We start from the raw sequence: 17,913 nt of genomic DNA, 5'->3' as shown, positions 1-17,913 counted from the left end.
TTCGACAAAATCGTAGTATTTTATTATCATAAAGTACAAAACTGCAGGCACATTATTTACAGAGAGACATAGGAATGCTTCAACAATTTCACACAGCAAAGATATTTTAGATAAAAAAATTCCATGAAACTTACAACTAGTACAAAAACATTTATGTAGGTACCTAGTTATTTTACTACAAAAAGTTTAAAAAATGGTTTTTTGTCATTGTAAATCCACTCCTATAAATCCTAAAGTGCACTGCACATTAACCCTTAAAAGTAAAAATATGAAACCTAATGCAATCACAATAATTACAGATAGGTTTGTAAACACAATCATAAATATCTGCTACGAGTATAAAATCTAATACTGCTAGTGACTTTCGACACAAAGAAGCAAATTAAGGTAATATGGCCATCATTCATGTTTTCTTAGTTCACAGCTCATATGAAGAAAACCATAAATTCTTGCTTTGTATTTGGCTACTTCTTAGTTGCATTTTGAAGGTTGTCCTATGTTATATTTAATAATGAAAAGTTACAAGCTAATTTCCATCAATCCACCAACACAGTTGGTTTCCTCAGCCTCATTATAACCAGTCAATTTGATAGCCATATTTATTTTTGGGACTCCTACGTCTTTTCTTAATTTTCGACCTGTGGTTTTAGTTTTGGCTTGACGTGGTTTGGACTCTGGAGATTCATGGCGTTTCATATGTGACACCAGTTTTGCCTGTAACAATCAAAACAGTAACTAAATAAGATCAAGTGATATTAGGACCACAATAATTCACATATTCAATTAACTTTTGCAAAATTGAACTACTATAATTATCTCCTATAACCAAGTATGAGCTAACCCATACTGGCTGAATGTAAATTTTTCTTTTTCTTTAAAATCTATAATCAATTAAAATATTTTATATACATATACAAAATAAAAACTGTTTTCTTTTAAAATATCTTATTGTTCAACTTCTTCTGAGTGTACTATGTGATTAAAATTATTTTAACAAATACATACCTTTGTACTTAATTGAGATTTGCATACTGAACATTCATGTAACATTTTTACATGTTTTATTAAAATGTGCTGATTCAAATTACTGTTCCTTGAATAAACCCTGAAAAATATTTGAAAGAACTTTCAATTACTTTAATTTAATTTACAAAATTATTCATTACCAAATTTTTATGAGTTTGTCTCTTGTAATAAATTGTGGAAAAATAAGTAATTTACCTTTGACAATTTTCATAAGGACAAGGAAACTTCTTCCCAACACTTTGTAACTGTGTGTGCCGCTTAATATGCCTCACAAGATGCATTCTTTGTTTAAAACTTCTGCCACAATTATCACAAATAAATTCTGAAATAGAATATCAACAATATAAACTTTTTAAAATTGAGTACCATGTTTTGTCATTAAAAATATTTGGTGAAAAAATATTATTCTACCATAACGCTAAGAAGAATACTAGTAAGAGAAATTATGAATGGAGGATCTTATTGTTTTATAAAGTTAAATTAATTGAATTCATCTAGAAGGAAGAGTACCATTTATAACTGGTGAAATGCCTACAGTAAGTAATCTAAAATGCTTGATTGTCCAGAAAAGTGTGTGTCTTAGGTTAAAACGCTGTAGATAATAAGTAGTCAATAAAGTCATAATAATGATGAGATGGATTTATGAATCAAATGTTTTTTTTTCAAGATACCAACCTTTTTGCTCATGGTCAGATTTTCTATGTTTTATGTATTTGGACCACCTATCAAATTGGGTTTCACAAAAATTGCAAGTGTAAGTTTTGTGATTTTTCATGTGCCTTCTTTTCTCATACAGACTCTTAAAGTCTTGTATGCATATTTCACAGCTGAAAACAAAAATGAGTAACAGTCAAAAATACATTTTTTGGAAGGTGCATTTGAATAAGCTTGGATGGGTTTTCAATAAGTTGATAGGAGGCCCTAAAATAGTTTCCCATAAAATAATTAAGAAATAGCAGTATTTTATACTTTAAACTGGTTATTATGAAAACTACTTTATGTGCTAATTGAATCATTAAAATATCTGCGTATAAGTTTAAATGATAATATCTTTATAGAAAATTCAAAACCTTTAGAAAAGATCTGATGATCCCATAAGTTCAGGCTTCATTCTAATAATCCTTCTAAAGCCCCAAACAATTTTGAGAATGAAATCCAGCTTTTTTATTTCACTGTATAAAGCACATATTGTGGTCATAGCATTAGTTGCAGTTTATATGGTGGGGCAAAAAGAAACAGTGTCACCACCTGTGTTGCTTACATTACGAAATAATCAGTTTTGTGGTATTTTGATGTTACACAATCTTTTCTCTTATCCAATCTTACCTAAATACTCCTTATACACTAGAGAAGATAAGCTAAGATGAAACCAACCTGAATGCTTTGATACCTGTGTGCTGGAACATGTGAGATTTTAATTGATATTTCTTTTTAAAGTCTTTTGTACAAATATCACACACAAATGTTTCTTTTATAGTATGTTTTGTTTTTATATGTCTCTTAAGGTTTTGTCGGTTCGCATATGATTTTAGACAAGTTGGGCAGCTGAAAATTGATATAAATGTAAAAACAACATCAAAGATTTAATCAAAAAGGAGATATAACAGTTTTATTCCGAAAGTACTAATGCAAGAAATAGTAAAAAAGAGTTTTATTATAAAGTTCCTTACCTATACAACACATCTCTTTCAGAATGTTGGTGGACACTCTGTACATGTCTGTTTAAATGACTTTTATTTGTATATGATTTCAAACATTGATCACATTTGAAAGCTTTCTGAAACATAGATATTCATCCATACAAACTCCTAATATAAACAAACATATCGGTACTGAGCATTGATTATTTTAAAGTTTCTATGTCCAACAATGAATACTGTAAAACATGAGTTCCATGAATTATTAGTTTCTTGGTAACCCTTTCTAAATGTTTTAAACTTACTAGATTGTTGTGAATAAGAAGATGTTGTGCCAGTCTATAAGGCCTGTTGAATGAAGAATTGCAGCCAACATGCTGGCATCGGTATGGTTTCTTCTCCGTTTTCTCCATTTTCCGAAATCCCTAGTTTTTATACATGCCTTAAACTATTAACCATATAATCCTAGAAAAAATCCTACGAAAAAGAAACACTCCGCATGGCAGGCAGGAGATTTTTCCAAGATTTTTCAATCCTATTGGGCAGACAACAGTGGCCGGGCAGTTTAAGTTTATTCGATAGTCTGCTATCGATAGAAGATCGATTATCTATCGATAGTCAAGGTAAAAGCAATAATATCGATAATATTGTCACGTGTCAATACTGTCGATCCTATCGATAGTATATCTTTGTGCAACATTATTGATAACAGCGATTATATCGATATTATTGATAGTAATGCATATAATAGGATCGATGGTATCGATAGTATTGTGAAAACCATTAGTTGTAACCAAAACCTATCGATACTATCGATAGTTTTGTAGTATCGATAGCCAGTAATTTTTCGATAGTATTGCTATATCGATTGTTTTTGGTAAAAACCAATGATAAAAGAAGTATAGAGGATGGGTGATATGGTCACGTGACATGCGGCACATTTAATGCATAAAATGGCGCCGACTCCGCCCCTTACAATAGTGATATGCTAGTACCGAAAATTTTGTATCGACATCGAAGAATTAAGAGAGACAAACAAGCCCCAAAAAGATCAAATACGAAAGGGGTTAGGAACTACCATAATATAAATATAACAAACCATAATGTAAACAAACAAACTGAAACTGATTTATAAGTAACAATTGTTAAACAAAGCTGTACCTGTTGTGACAAACATCCAGTTGTGTTTGATCTATATTTGTATGTTGCACTATTCCTTGCTAAAAATTTAAGTTACAGATTAAGATATTTATTTAATACATGATAAATGGAATAAGATAGCGTAACCAGCAATTATTTGGTTGGTTTTATTTTATTTTATTATTATGCTCTTTGATCGAGAAACATAACTATGGTTCAGCAAACTAAAATCAATGACCGTAAAAATGGTGGTTAAGATAATCAATTATAATAATTATTTGCAATAGCAAACAATATGATTATGTATCTATTTCCGTGCATGCAAAGGTTGCTCGAAACATAAGACCGCCAATTGTAAAAATATATCTTACATTTCATCTTTATGTTGTTTCTTTTATGTTTATCTATTCTTTTATGTAACAATTCTAATTTTATTCATAGCAATATATTAAAGTAATATTACTATTAGGTGAAGTATAATAATCATTACTATTTTACTTATCGGGAATATTGTTGGAAAACAGTTATCTTTACTCGCGTTAATTAAACGTGTGGTTTATGCATATCTTCTGAAAATGTAAAGAAATATGTATTTGGTGTAGGATTCCAATCACGTCGCTCAATATTCTCAATTCATTTTGCCTTGGTTTTTAAATTTTTGGTTATCTTAAAAAATATTCTAATTTCACTTAGTTTGTCGTTCTGAATAATACAATATTGATGTGTGCTCTAACATTCTTTCAAAGACAAAAACCGTAACTGATAAACGGGCGTCTGTTAAAATATCGATATCAATAATTTCTAAACAAATCCACCCACCCATCCCTAAGCTCGTGTGTAAACAAACATAATGATTTTAATGTGTATAAATCACGCCTAAAAGGGTCCAAAGCTTAACAAACCAGATCCACATATCATTTTAATTGATAAAAAACACATCCAAAAGTAAATATACAAAGATATTTGCTAATTTTCGGTAAAACAGTTACTAACCTATGAAAAGATATTTCGGGGTCTTTCTTGCGTGAATTCGATTTGCATCCTTTCACACAACACTGAGTCATTTTCGAAACTTAACAAATACACTAATAAACACACTGAACAATTGAGAATATGATTATATTACTTTAAATTCAATATTTATGAAGATTTGTTTACATCGTCTGACACTACATGTACTTGCTGACTGGCCCGCATAAAATGGCGTTTCTGCCGCAAGGCGGTCCCAGTGTGTTGAAGTAAACGAAATAGTGCCATATGCGAAGAAAGCAATTATTTTTGTCTTTTTGTTGCGTTCCAAATAAGCTTTGAGTAAAAGAGATAGACATATATATTGACAATTCTGCGTCGATTTCCCTAACATAAATATAACTTATTCATATAGCTAACTTTTGAGGCCTGTCCTCTTTATATTTAGTCATTGGTAAAAACGAATAGTTTTTGCAATATTATCGATATTATCGAGACTATTATATGTATTATAATCGATAATATCGATGTCATCACTGTTATCAATAGTATTGCATCTTAGAGAAATTTAATTTACGAAATTTAATTTCTCTAAGTAATCTGTGTATCTGACTATATATATTTACACCCCTGCCTTGGAAAAAGGCTATAGACGTATAAAAAAGTTACAATAATCGATACTTACTTGGTTTCTGCTCACGTTTTGTATAAAAATTTTGATATATCCAATTCCAATTTATTTTGTTTGGCTGTATCGTTTATACGACAATTCTGCCAATGTCAATTTTGATATATATAACCTTTCTCCATTTAACTATATGTGACGTGTCTCACCTCTAGTCATTCATTAAAAACTACGAAGTGGGCAGATAAATATTTTATCCTCGTCGAACAGACCGATAATAATTATTTTTGACCATCGCCTTTGACTATACAGTATCTTACCCATGTTTATCCGACAGACTATTGTATTTATTTTTGGAAATCTTTTTCAAAATTATAAAAAAACACTGTTTATTCTATTATATAGATAAAAAATTGTTTAAGTGTCATTCGTTCCTTACTCATTAGTTCCATGATTACAAGGTCATCTCTAGTCGATTAGGAGTTATTTCGTCCTAAATTCTTGAAATGTGTCGCAGTCTTTATAATTTTGAAGAAAATAATACAATTTTATTACAAACTATTTGTTCCAGTGCTTTGTCTACTCTTTATTATCGTGGTCTTCTTTTGTGAACTTTTTCTAGACTTCATTGAAGTCAGCTGACGCATATAAACAAAGGGCATGTCAATATTCCCTAGTGGTGAAACACAATTGAAATATTTCGTGATTTATAACTTTGTTTACCATCATAATGGATGTAGACGGTTCATCTTTGCCTGGTGAAATAGACCAAAATTTACTGTTACAATTTAGTTGTATGAATACTACGGACCGAGAGGAACTTATAAACCAAATGCAGAGGCTATTAGGGCCCAGCCTCAATTATAATACAGCTAGCTTCTTCTTAGACATGAGTAATTGGTACTTAAATTTTAATAAGTATATCTTTATTGTCTAATTTGCAAATCCATAATATAATTGTTAAAATTTTGTTTGTAGGAATTTACAAGCAGCAATATGTTGTTATTTAGACTACACAACACCTAAACTACCTTCCATGTCATTAAAAGCTGCTGAAAGTCCAACAAGTGCCGTGAGTCCTGGCTCTTGGTAAAGTATTTATTGTCTTTTTTAATGCTTTAGGTTTTTTTAGGTTAAACTTGAACCTCAAAATAATTGTTGATAAGTAAACCTAAAATCAGCTGACATTGCAGTTGTTATAAGAATGTGCTATGTTTTTATTCTATACTTAATTATTGCCTCAACATCCTTATAGCTTTAGTTATTTATATATTTTGTACTATTATTTTTAACACTGTGACTAATCTATTTCGTAAATAAATGAAATAATGGTAATAAGGTCGATTTAATAAAGAACAATATGAGACTAAGCTTTACCAATAACAATTTGATTGTTATGGCAGATTTCAATATCTAATTGAAGTAAAAACTTTTTTTTATAGTTTTGATCAAACATGGAGCATTGCTAACACTGGAGTGGAACAATGGCCCGGTAGCTGCAGGTTGATACAGGCAGGAGGAGAACCACTTGGTGCTACATCTGTTTATGTACCTTCCCTGCCTCCAGGCCATTCCACTACAGTAACATTAAAATTAGTTGCCCCCACATCCCCTGGCACGCACAGAGGTTATTTCCATTTAGTTACTGACAAAGGGGATCAGATAGGAGGTAGGTAATCTGCGTTGAATATCCATTTTTTAGTTATCTTATAGTCATGCAGTAGTTTTTTTTTCAGTCATTTGGAAACTCAATGATACAAGTTAAAGTTAGTTTATAATCAGACTTTAATAGTTCTTAGAGGTATGCAGCTGTAGCCTAGGGCCATGTGGACCTATAGAGTCTTTAGTCAGCAATAAAGGCAGTAGACACTATATATAATAATAAAAAAATATGTTTAAGAAAGTTTTGTATAAATACCAGCAATATTACCAAACCTATTGATTTCTTTTGCAATAACTTCTTATAGTGTGTCTGTCATATTTAATAAAAAAAATATTCAGCTATGCATTTTTTTCTCTTATACTGTATACCCACATAGTTATCGAAAATAGTTTTTTGACAAGATGTTAATTATTTGATTAATTATGTAGACCTCCAAATTAGAATTCACAGGGGGGTATGTATCAATGATCATTCCCCAGAATATGGCATCAAAAATGCAGCCAGTTTTTAATCATCCAAAATACCAAAATAACATGTTTGATAAATTGTGTTTTGTCACTCCACATTGTTGGATTACTGTAGAAAAATAAATGAAAATGCATGAACTGTAAGCTATAAATTTAGCTTTGAGAATTAGGAAAGAAGGTAAAAATGTTTTAATATTGTTTTGATTCCAGATACTCTTTGGGTTGAAATAACAGTAGAGTCTGAGATGACTATGGCCTTAGTGGAACAGCTAGCTGCATTACCCGTCCCTAGCAGTAGATTGGAAGATTCTATGACACAGGTAAGTTAATTTCACTATATAAATAAAATAACAAGAGCTTGCTAGTTCATTATTCAGTTCTACAGTATACTATAATTCTATTTGTTTGATAAAGATTAGTTAAATTATTCATGTTTTGTTATAAAAGAGTTGCATCTTAAAACTTCTTACTGTATTGTAGAAGATGAACATAATTAAACATTAACATATTATTTAAAACATTTTACTTTTTTTCAGATGCCTACACAAGATGACCAAATGTGTTGATAAAGAAACAATCACAAGTACTGTTTTGTAAACTTTCATGAATCTAACAATTATGTAGGTTTATAGTATACATGGTCAATTTGACATTGCGATAATAAGTGAAGTCACATATTCGTGTTTACAATTTACAACTGATAACATCATGGAAAAAATCAACCACAAATAAACAATATTTTCATCAGAAATCCCAGTTTTACCTGTCTGATATTTTGTTGTCGCTGAGAGGAATTCTCTTACAGCCAACCTCAATATCTGTCAGTTAGATTACAATCAGTTAAAATGGTTACTTTTGTTGGTTATCTCTGTTTCTATAAACTAAGATTAAAATACCTTATCCATGGTGTTTAGCTATTGATCAGACATTCAGATATGATTACTGTCATTTGTGTGTTTAATTTTTGCCAAAGATGAAGATAGCACTATTCATTATATTTATAATAAATAATGTAGTATGTCACTTTAACCACTATTTTCAATAAACAATCCCAATAATTTTTTTGGATCTATCTCAAAAATTTACCAATGTGAACAACTTTTTTTGACATGATCACAAAAGACTTATTGTGATTGTTACATTCTCGGAATTGGATTGAAGTATGAGATTAAGATCGTTTATTGAAAATGGTTCTAAATTACTTTAGGTACTATAAATCGGATGCAATAATATTGAAAATAATTATAGTTGAAAACATAAGCACTCAATATGTTTTTTAAAAACATATCATTACTAGTGTTTAGTGCTATGAAACACTTCGGCGAATGCACTTACTAGTTATGGAATGTTAAATCAACAGTAATAGTTTATGTAATTTTTTATGTTGAGTGGGATAGAAAATTTCCAGTTAAATGTAAGTCATAGAGACCGGCCGATATAGTAGTTAAAGAAACACTTTGTATCGACATTTATTTTGTTCTAAATTTACACTTTTTATATTTATATCTATGGCTCGAATCATTTATTGCAGTGTTATTATCAAGAAGATATGTATGTGGTTTCGTTAAGTAAAGCAATGTCAAAATGCCCAGTATATTAATTTATTTTGTAGCTTTTGTTAAAATTTCCTCTGAATGAAAATGTGACAGCTAAACATCACAATTGTACACAGTTTCAAATTCCTATGCACTTTTTTGTATACTTCTTGTTCTATAATATATTTTAATAAAACAATGACTACACTAGAATCTTAGTGTATATTATGGACAAAGTCTGACTAGACTACTAGGATGAAATTTACATTTTCGAATGTCAACATGCAATGATATATCACTTCAGTATGCCAAAATCATGGACTGGATATTTATTTTATGAATGCATATTTAGAATTATAAAATAAACAGAAGGCTTAATGATTTTCATCTATATTGTAATAAACATGTAATGTTATTTCAAGTGTAAGTTTATTTTACTAAAATAACAATCCTAATATTCCACCTGAAAAAAAAAATACTACACTAAAACTAACCCATTTCAATGTGTGTTCTTTTACCAGTACCAAATTGAGTGCTAGATGCAATAAAAATATTTCTGTATAATTATTTTACAGAGAAAAAATAAAGTCTATTGTAAAAAAAAATGTCAAAAGCAATAACACAACATATTACATGATATAATATGTTGTGTTTTTTCAGTTCCATTTTCCAGTGGCGTGGCAAGATTGTGTATTAGAGCACATGTTGAACCTAATATTGCAAAAACAATTTTTTTTTACATGTAAACAGTGGAATAGCTAAACTATGTTAAATCAATAACTTCATGAACCACTTGAAATTAGCTTTTTCTAAGGGAAACAGAAAAAGTGTTTTGAAATCTAATATACCTACTTTCTTCACATAATAAAAATGTTATTCTCACTACCCTACATTATATTGAATTCTGTAAAGTACTTATTTTTTACTTATTATAAAGGGTAAGTTTTTGAGCAAACTTATTTCAGACTTTGTCCATAACACACAAATAGGTATAAGAATGAGTGAAACAATGTACAAAATCCGCTGAGATGAACTGCAATATTGCATAGCTGTAAGACTACATACATAATGGATTATATAATTATGAGTATGTTAGGTATTGTTGAATTTTTACAAAATGTATTAGGTATTAGTGATTTTATTAGTTATATATTTTAAGGTTGAATTGGGGATTTATTGTATTAGCAATTATATAAAGAGAATAATAAATTTTTTATAGCAAATTGGTCAGTATTTAAAAAATACTCAGTGCTGTGGTCTACAAAATTTTATTACTGAATTTATCATTAAATCTATAACTAAATTTAATACTAGAAAACGCGTGATGCAAAATCCACATCCACAATAAAAAAAAGGCACAATAAGAGGCTTAAATATCACAAGATTACATTGTACCACAAATCAATAATATATTTTTTATCATTCTCAATATTACATATTTCAAGTATAATTATACATATTACTTTATATTTTTCTCCATTCATACAGCCATTTCCATATCAATTTTAGGATGTGGCTGGTAACCTTTTATGATGAAATCTTCATACTTAAAGTCGTCTATAGATTCAACTTTACGAGCAAACTCCAGAGTTGGAAATGGTTTTGGTACTCTTTGTAGTTGGATTTTTAATGGTTCAATGTGGTTAAGATAAATATGAGTGTCCCCCGTTGTATGTACAAATTCACCAGCCTGTAAAGTTAATTCTTGCTTTATTTTGTATAGTGGCATTCCTATCTTAATAATAAAAAAATGATTACAGCTTGGCGATCATATACAAGGTATTGTGGAATATGGGTATCAATAATAATCCTAAATACAAATTGCTTTGCTTATTTAACACCCAGGGAAAAAAATATGTCAATGATATTATAATATTATATACATGTTTCTGTTAATTGAATTTCTAATACATATAATATTTATTATAAATAATGTACAAAAATGTTCATAAAAGCCAGTAAATATAGAAATATTTACGCGATAAGTAGAACGAGGGATAGCCATGAAGTCGAATTCGCACAAATGGGAGTTTAATTTTGTAATAAAGTGTAAATGTTGTCTTAATATAAAAAAAATCTTTTTACTTTTTTTATTTGATGACTTAAAGAATCAGATCTGCTTTAGTTGGAACACAGTAGAATACATCATACCTTTGCATTCATTAAAAAGTTAAGCTATGTCTACAACTGTATAATATATGTTAGTATTTGGAAATTAGGATTGTTATATTAAATTATTGATAAATATGTCGATGTGTGCCAAAACAAATCACATATTTCAAGTTATTATTGATACCCTCTTTTTGCAACACACTGTATAGTGTAAATACCCTTTAAAGTTTTATGTTTATATATTCCCAGTATGATTTTTACTGTAGCTTTACACATTGATTTATTTATAGAATACAACTTTAGTTGGCAGAATTTCCGGGTTACATATCTCATTTCACCACCCAAAATTGCAGACAAAACGGTGGTGAAGTGGCTTATATAAAGGACAGCTTAAATGCGTCAGACTATGAGCTGGATACGATTGAGGCTAACTGACTATTAATTGATATTACAAAAACATTTTCCATGGGCATCCACAAATCCCCTTCCTTCAATCAAAATTCAGGTTTGCTATATCTTTTCGACAACATATTAACAAATTTATCTGCTAAAACATCACTCATCATTACAGACAACCTTAAAATTGATATCCTTCTAATAGATCACAAAAAACACGATCCTACAGAATATCTTGACCTCTTAAACCTTTTGGATTCCACTCCCACCCATTAACACCGCGTACGAAAAAGATTCACAATATACAGCCATCCATACACATACAATAATGTATCTTGTAAAAGTTCCCTTGGCAACTTCACCATCTACACAGTTTAAAAAACGTTTCAAAGTTTCACCTATGCCATGTTTAAACTTATTCCTTGAATCATTTCTAATATTATCATACTACACTACGTCACAAACACTCATCCATACTCAACTTGCATGTAACTCATATATTCATCACAAACTTATGTCACAGAAATTCACTACTAATCATGTTATACTGTGAATGCTTGAATATAATTAATTGTTTGTTCAACTAATTTCGATTCCAGCAACCGGCTTATTATCTATTTTTTTAACCTATATTATGTCAGTTCAAGATACAAATGAATCTTAATTAGGGTGCCTCTAGCAAATATTGTATGCCTATTGAGTTACAATTGGAAATAAAAAAAAAATAGGTCGCCCGACAGAGAGTGATCACTGCCACACCCTAAATATTCACAATACCAGAGGTGTCATCATCGTATTTTCGGCCTTTCAGGTAAGAATAGACTCTTATCTTGAAGGTTCCTTATCTCTTAAGGTCTGAAAATACTGCGAAAGAAATCTGGTTCCACAAGTATCTTGTGGAACCAGATTTCCAGGTTTGCAAGGTATTTTCTTCCCTTTACTAGATGTAAAGGGAAGAAAATACCTTGCAAATTGTATAATGGAAAAACAACAACTATCCAGATGATAGACATTGACATTCACAGAATAATGTTATATAAAGAAATTTAGTGGCTAGTAAGTATTAATCCAAAATCCTGTTTTGTTTTGTAAAATGATTATACTAAGTACTCCAGTCAAGTAAGGCATTCATGCTGTAGACATACATATCCATACCATGATCTTACCATTTCAAATGTAGTCCCATTTCAATCAATGATTGAAAATTTACAATATATTAGTAATCAATATGAATATTCTGAAAATGTTACCTCCAAGCCAGTGATGTGTGCAATCATATGTGTTAATAAGGAATAGCTGGCTATATTGAATGGCACTCCTAAGCCCATGTCAGCACTTCTTTGATATAGCTGGCAAGATAATTTTCCACTGGCCACATAGAATTGAGCCAGACAATGGCATGGTGGTAGAGCCATTAACCCAAGGTCTGAAGGATTCCATGCACACATTATCATTCTCCTATCAGCAGGGTTCTTCCTGTAGCAAAGGAAAATATACTTCATCAGTATGATGATAATTATTGTTATATTTAAACTGGACTACCATCCTACCATGGAAATTCTTTAGGCTACTGCTTATGTGCTCCCCAGGGTCTCAAACTTTATCCATACAACATTTCATCGAAATTCCATTGGGTAGTTTTTGAGTTTATTGCGTACAGACAGGCAGACAGATGCGGCGTGGGCTTTGTTTTAGAAGTTTTTAAGAGGAACAATTCCGTATGATACATATTTATTGCGTAACTTTAACTATTTAATGATTTCTTATTGTTACATAAATGTTAGACATGGAAATAAAACCATTTTGTGGATTCTAATGTATAACCATTTCCTAAGCGCACGCAAGGGAAACTCGCAAAAGGAATAAAATTTCCCCATTTCTGCAACATTCTTCATTGATACTCTGCTCCTATTTTTCATAGCGTGATGTATTAGCTTATAGTCTTCCTCGCTAAATGGGATATTTTACAGTAAAAGAAATTTCAATTCGAACCAGTACTTTCTGAGATAAGCGCGTTCACACAAACTCTTCAGCTTTATATCATAGTATAGATAAATAAATAGGTATTACAGGTTTTCCTTAAAGTAGTAAATGTAATGAATAAACTTTGAAGAGGATTTGAATCACTGCTTTATCTAAACGTTTATGAGCTCAGCATAATTACGACACATATTGACATCACCTTAGCGCTTTATATAAGTATTAACCATGGGATCAAGTCTAATATCCTTATCGTACTTGAAACAAGACAGATAGATATTATTTGTCGGTAATTTTATAATGGGAACTGCTCAGAAAAACGAAGACTGGTGACAATATTGGCGATTCCTAATACTGACAAAAAACTTGCGATCTAATAGTTATAATTCTTTGGAACGAATGGAAGAGAGTGTGCGACGCGGCATAAGGCTTTTGACCCCGCGCATCAGCTGATTGCTGATTTGCGTTACATTGCTTTTGATCGAGTATTAGTTTTATTTGTCTATATATTCACGATGCTATATAATAAGCGGCGATAGCCTAGTTGGGTGTGGAATGGACTGCCAAGACGAATGTCCACAGGTCCAAATACCAAGGGCACACACCTTTGACTTTTCTAAAATCATGTGTGTTCTTTGTGAATTTATCGTTCACTTTAACGGTGAACGAAAACATCGTGAGGAAACCTGCACATCTGAGAAAGTTCTGGATAGGAATTTCGAAGGTATGTGAAGTCTACCAATCTGCACTAGGCCAGCGTGGTGGACTAAGGCCTAAACACTCTCAATAGTAAAGGAGGCCCATGCTCAGCAGTGGGCAAGTATATAATACAGGGCTGATATTATTGTATAAAAATGTAACAACCTTTGGGTGGTATTTATGGATAGGGAATAATCTTAAAAGAACTATTAATTCAATTCTGAAAATTCTCTAATTAACATGAAGTTTTTAATTATATCCAAGTGCCCTTTTTTATCTTAGGAATGAACTTTATCATGGTAACTAATCTTGATGGAGGAAGTAGTAGATAAGAAATTGTTATTAAATATAAGAATGTAAATTGAATAGGATTACATAGCCTCTGTAATAGTAAGAGAGCAGTCTGTGAAATGAGGTCATAGATTATATTCCCACACCAAACAAAATATATAAATGATTATATTGTGATGTTTTGTTGTTGCAACAAAGCCCAGCATCTTGTATACATAATTAGACCAGTTAAAATTTAGTCTACTACCATAGAACTTCGATTTGGCAAAGTATCCACATACAATACTCACTGGTCAACTGAAGAATTATAACATACAAAAAATAGCTTTAAATAGTAAATTATTGACAAAACCACAATACATTCAACATACTTACTTAATGGTGTCTATTATATTCTGCAACTGATCAATGCCCTGACCAGTATAGTCGGTCTTCGCATCAATATATTTGGCACCACTATGTCTCCATTGAAACCCATAAACTGGACCCAGATCACCTGATATAATAATAACTGAATATTAAGTACATTGAATACATTAAAACTTTGTTACACAAAAAGTTTTCTTCCATGGTATAAACATTCTGAATAATCATGTGCTTTAATTGGTAAAGAGTATAACAATTTCATTGTTTAAACACTTAAAATAATGTTTTGTTTACCTTTATCTATATTGAGCTAATTGAAAATTTTAAGTGATATATCCTAGTGATCAGATTCATGTTGAAAAAGGATATTTCTTTTACCTTCTTCTCGATTAGTAAATCCCAAGTTATCTAAGAAACTACGAGATCCATTGGCGTCCCAGATATGGACTCCTTTTGCGGAAAGTGTTTTAGCATCAGTAGATCCAGAAATCATCCACAGCAACTCTTCAATAACGCCTCTGGTAAACACTCTTTTGGTAGTGAGAAGTGGTAATGTATTATTCTGAAGAGAATATCTTTGCATAGCTCCAAATATTGATAAGGTGCCCACTTGCGTTCTATCGATCCTTTTGTCGCCTATAAGTAAGGATTGTCAATCAAAACTTGTTTCTAGTATCGTCACATTTTGTTATGAACATTTTTTTTGTTGTTTTGGCATTTGTAGTGATTAAATTTACCAACCTGTGTCAATAATTTGTTTCACTATGTTTAAATACTGATACTCATCATGTTTACTGGTAGTGTCCTGAATACCATTGCTGCTATTTACAACCGTAAAAACCATTTTTTAAAACAATCACCAAATTACACTTATTCAAACTAAATATTTAATAATGTAAATGTGTTGAATTAAATAAAATATGTTCCAATTAATTCAAATTCAGAGTTATGTACACCCCACATTAGAAGAATTGGCGGTAAAAATATTAAGAAATGACATTAGGAAACTTACAGCTTACAGTACTGCGACCAAAGAGTTATATTGTTCCGAGTGTGGTAGATACGCATTCGTACTAGGTAGTATCCCATGAGTGATGAATTATAATAATATGAAAGATTTTATACACGTGAACCTGTCGATAGGGTAACAATCAATACACACGACATGATTAAAAAAATAAGAGCAAATTTAACTGTTTCCGTCATTCTAGAATCTGGTCATTATCCAAGTAAAATTATTAAAATTGGGGAAGTTCAGCACAATTAGTACCTAGGGTACATTTATACAGTAAAAACATGTTATTTACAATATGAGTTGTACATAGTAAATAATATTCCGTGGTGCCCTGTGGTGCCTAACCATGACATGTCATGCCTTTATATCTATGCGAAGGTTGTGCCTACACATATTTGTCATAAAGGCACGTCGATCATAGTTTGTCAGTATCAAAAACATTAAACAGTTTTTCATTTTTATAGACCGGACAACAGAGTCAAGTTTGTACACCAAAAGTTGTTACCAATTGTAATTCTAGAAATTTACACAAATTATTAAAAGCGCCACCTGTTGTCGAAAAGCTTTACTATTTGTGATCAGCGATCTAGCCTTGTGAAATTAATAGATTTGTGTTATCTATAATCTATTTCTTATGCTACAGCAGAGGCTACCATTTTTTTTCCTCATAGACCCCTTCCACGATTTTGCTGGTTCCAGTGGACGTTTTTGTTTTAGGTTTCATAGAGAAAGTGCATTACAACTATAGTCCAGGCATCGCGGGGGGTTATGCTGGGATCACCGTGCCGTGCCTACATTGATAGGTGAAGCAATATTTTAGTACTTTACTACCAAACCAGATACATTATTCGTGGACCCCCGCTTACGAATTGTGGACCCCAATTTTTTGGTCACGCTAACGTGGATCCCCGTCAAGTCTCCCGTGTACACATGTGGACCCCCATGTGTACACGGGAGACTTGACGGGGATCCTGGATCATTTTGGGAATCAGTGTGCTAAAGTAATAACCTACAAAAGTCTACTGTTTACTTTAATATCTACCAATTATTAATTTAAATTTTGACGCTAATACGATATAAATATGTATTATGTATCTTTAAATATTTATCTAATATTATTGATTTCTGCTAATAAGTACATTTGTTCATGAAAAATGGGTTCACTAGGCCGATACACTCATTCTGTAGACAAAATTATCAGGAGCGTATCATTACCACCATTATAATAATAATAATAATATCAGCCCTGTATTATATACTTGTCCACTGCTGAGCACGGGCCTCCTCTACTACTAAGAGGGATTAGGCCTTAGTCCACCACGCTGGCCTAGTGCGGATTGGTAGACTTCACACATCTTCGAAATTCCTATAGAGAACTCCTCAGATGCAGGTTTCCTCACGATGTTTTCCTTCACCGTTAAAGCGAACGATAAAGTCACAAAGAATACACACATGATTTTAGAAATGTCAGAGGTGTGTGCCCTTGGGATTTGAACCTGCGGACATTCGTCTTGGCAGTCCGTTCCACACCCAACTAGGCTATCGCTGCTCCTATTGCACCACCTAGGCTATTGCTATTATCACCATTATAGAAACAAGAAAAACCTACTATCGATATATTTACAGCTTTTATGTTGTATTCACAAAACCAATTTTTAAAACTTATATTATTTCGGTCAGTAGGAGGTAAAGACACGACGTAGACATTGTCTTTATTATAAAATTTAAAATTTATATTTTATTTAAATAAAAAAGCTTTCAACAAGGAATTAATCGACTTAATAGATATGAGTTATTTTATTGATTATATCTTGAATGACAAACTCAATATAAACTTGATATTTATTTATATTTAGCTTTTGAGTTCTATAAATTGGTTTATTTTTTTAGTTTTATTGTTTTATTAAAACAACCACGTTAATAATTATTGTATTTAATTCAAGAAAATCTTAGAAATAATCCCATAAAATCGTAATACATATACAGTACATG

General features: G+C 31.2%; 3 protein-coding genes across 3 annotated transcripts; 1 reads left to right on the top strand and 2 right to left on the bottom strand.

Moving 5' to 3' along the window:
* On the bottom strand, window positions 1–3,244 carry LOC115444596 (gastrula zinc finger protein XlCGF8.2DB-like). The gene is made up of 7 exons (XM_030170430.2): window positions 2,969–3,244; window positions 2,697–2,803; window positions 2,401–2,571; window positions 1,702–1,853; window positions 1,222–1,348; window positions 1,006–1,105; window positions 1–714 (listed from the first exon to the last, which is right to left on the bottom strand). The coding sequence occupies exons 1-7, from the start codon at window positions 3,074–3,076 to the stop codon at window positions 520–522; spliced, it is 960 nt and encodes a 319-aa protein (XP_030026290.1). The 5' UTR covers window positions 3,077–3,244; the 3' UTR covers window positions 1–519.
* A 2,578-nt stretch (window positions 3,245–5,822) lies between these two features.
* LOC115444598 (protein ILRUN) lies at window positions 5,823–10,285 on the top strand. Its single transcript, XM_030170433.2, has 5 exons — window positions 5,823–6,297; window positions 6,376–6,486; window positions 6,840–7,066; window positions 7,738–7,847; window positions 8,064–10,285. Exons 1-5 carry the CDS (start codon window positions 6,128–6,130, stop codon window positions 8,091–8,093), a joined length of 648 nt encoding a protein of 215 aa, XP_030026293.1. The 5' UTR covers window positions 5,823–6,127; the 3' UTR covers window positions 8,094–10,285.
* A 29-nt stretch (window positions 10,286–10,314) lies between these two features.
* On the bottom strand, window positions 10,315–15,943 carry LOC115444597 (thymidylate synthase). Its single transcript, XM_030170431.1, has 5 exons — window positions 15,648–15,943; window positions 15,285–15,542; window positions 14,916–15,036; window positions 12,821–13,046; window positions 10,315–10,752 (listed from the first exon to the last, which is right to left on the bottom strand). Exons 1-5 carry the CDS (start codon window positions 15,748–15,750, stop codon window positions 10,543–10,545), a joined length of 918 nt encoding a protein of 305 aa, XP_030026291.1. The 5' UTR covers window positions 15,751–15,943; the 3' UTR covers window positions 10,315–10,542.
* Between the last annotated feature and the right edge of the window lie 1,970 nt (window positions 15,944–17,913).

The sequence above is a fragment of the Manduca sexta genome, chromosome 22 (genome assembly GCF_014839805.1).
Source record: "Manduca sexta isolate Smith_Timp_Sample1 chromosome 22, JHU_Msex_v1.0, whole genome shotgun sequence".
In the NCBI taxonomy this organism is placed as follows: domain Eukaryota; kingdom Metazoa; phylum Arthropoda; class Insecta; order Lepidoptera; family Sphingidae; genus Manduca; species Manduca sexta.
The sequence above is the reverse complement of the archived record's forward strand: the minus strand, read 5'-3'. Positions and strand labels throughout refer to the sequence as shown.

What these genes read in the sequence shown, in the direction of transcription:
- LOC115444598 (XM_030170433.2), top strand. Translation starts at nt 6,128, where the DNA reads ATGGATGTAGACGGTTCATCTTTGCCTGGTGAAATAGACCAAAATTTA. An exon ending in TTCTTAGACATGAGTAATTG is followed by an intron (nt 6,298 to 6,375) that starts GTACTTAAATTT and finishes TTTTGTTTGTAG; the next exon opens with GAATTTACAAGCAGCAATAT. An exon ending in GCCGTGAGTCCTGGCTCTTG is followed by an intron (nt 6,487 to 6,839) that starts GTAAAGTATTTA and finishes TTTTTTTTATAG; the next exon opens with TTTTGATCAAACATGGAGCA.
- LOC115444596 (XM_030170430.2), bottom strand. Translation starts at nt 3,076, where the DNA reads ATGGAGAAAACGGAGAAGAAACCATACCGATGCCAGCATGTTGGCTGC. An exon ending in GAAAGAGATGTGTTGTATAG is followed by an intron (nt 2,572 to 2,696) that starts GTAAGGAACTTT and finishes ATCAATTTTCAG; the next exon opens with CTGCCCAACTTGTCTAAAAT. An exon ending in CCTTATGAAAATTGTCAAAG is followed by an intron (nt 1,106 to 1,221) that starts GTAAATTACTTA and finishes AATATTTTTCAG; the next exon opens with GGTTTATTCAAGGAACAGTA.
- LOC115444597 (XM_030170431.1), bottom strand. Translation starts at nt 15,750, where the DNA reads ATGGTTTTTACGGTTGTAAATAGCAGCAATGGTATTCAGGACACTACC. An exon ending in ATTTACTAATCGAGAAGAAG is followed by an intron (nt 15,037 to 15,284) that starts GTAAAAGAAATA and finishes TTATTATATCAG; the next exon opens with GTGATCTGGGTCCAGTTTAT. An exon ending in CACACATCACTGGCTTGGAG is followed by an intron (nt 10,753 to 12,820) that starts GTAACATTTTCA and finishes TTAACTTTACAG; the next exon opens with GCTGGTGAATTTGTACATAC.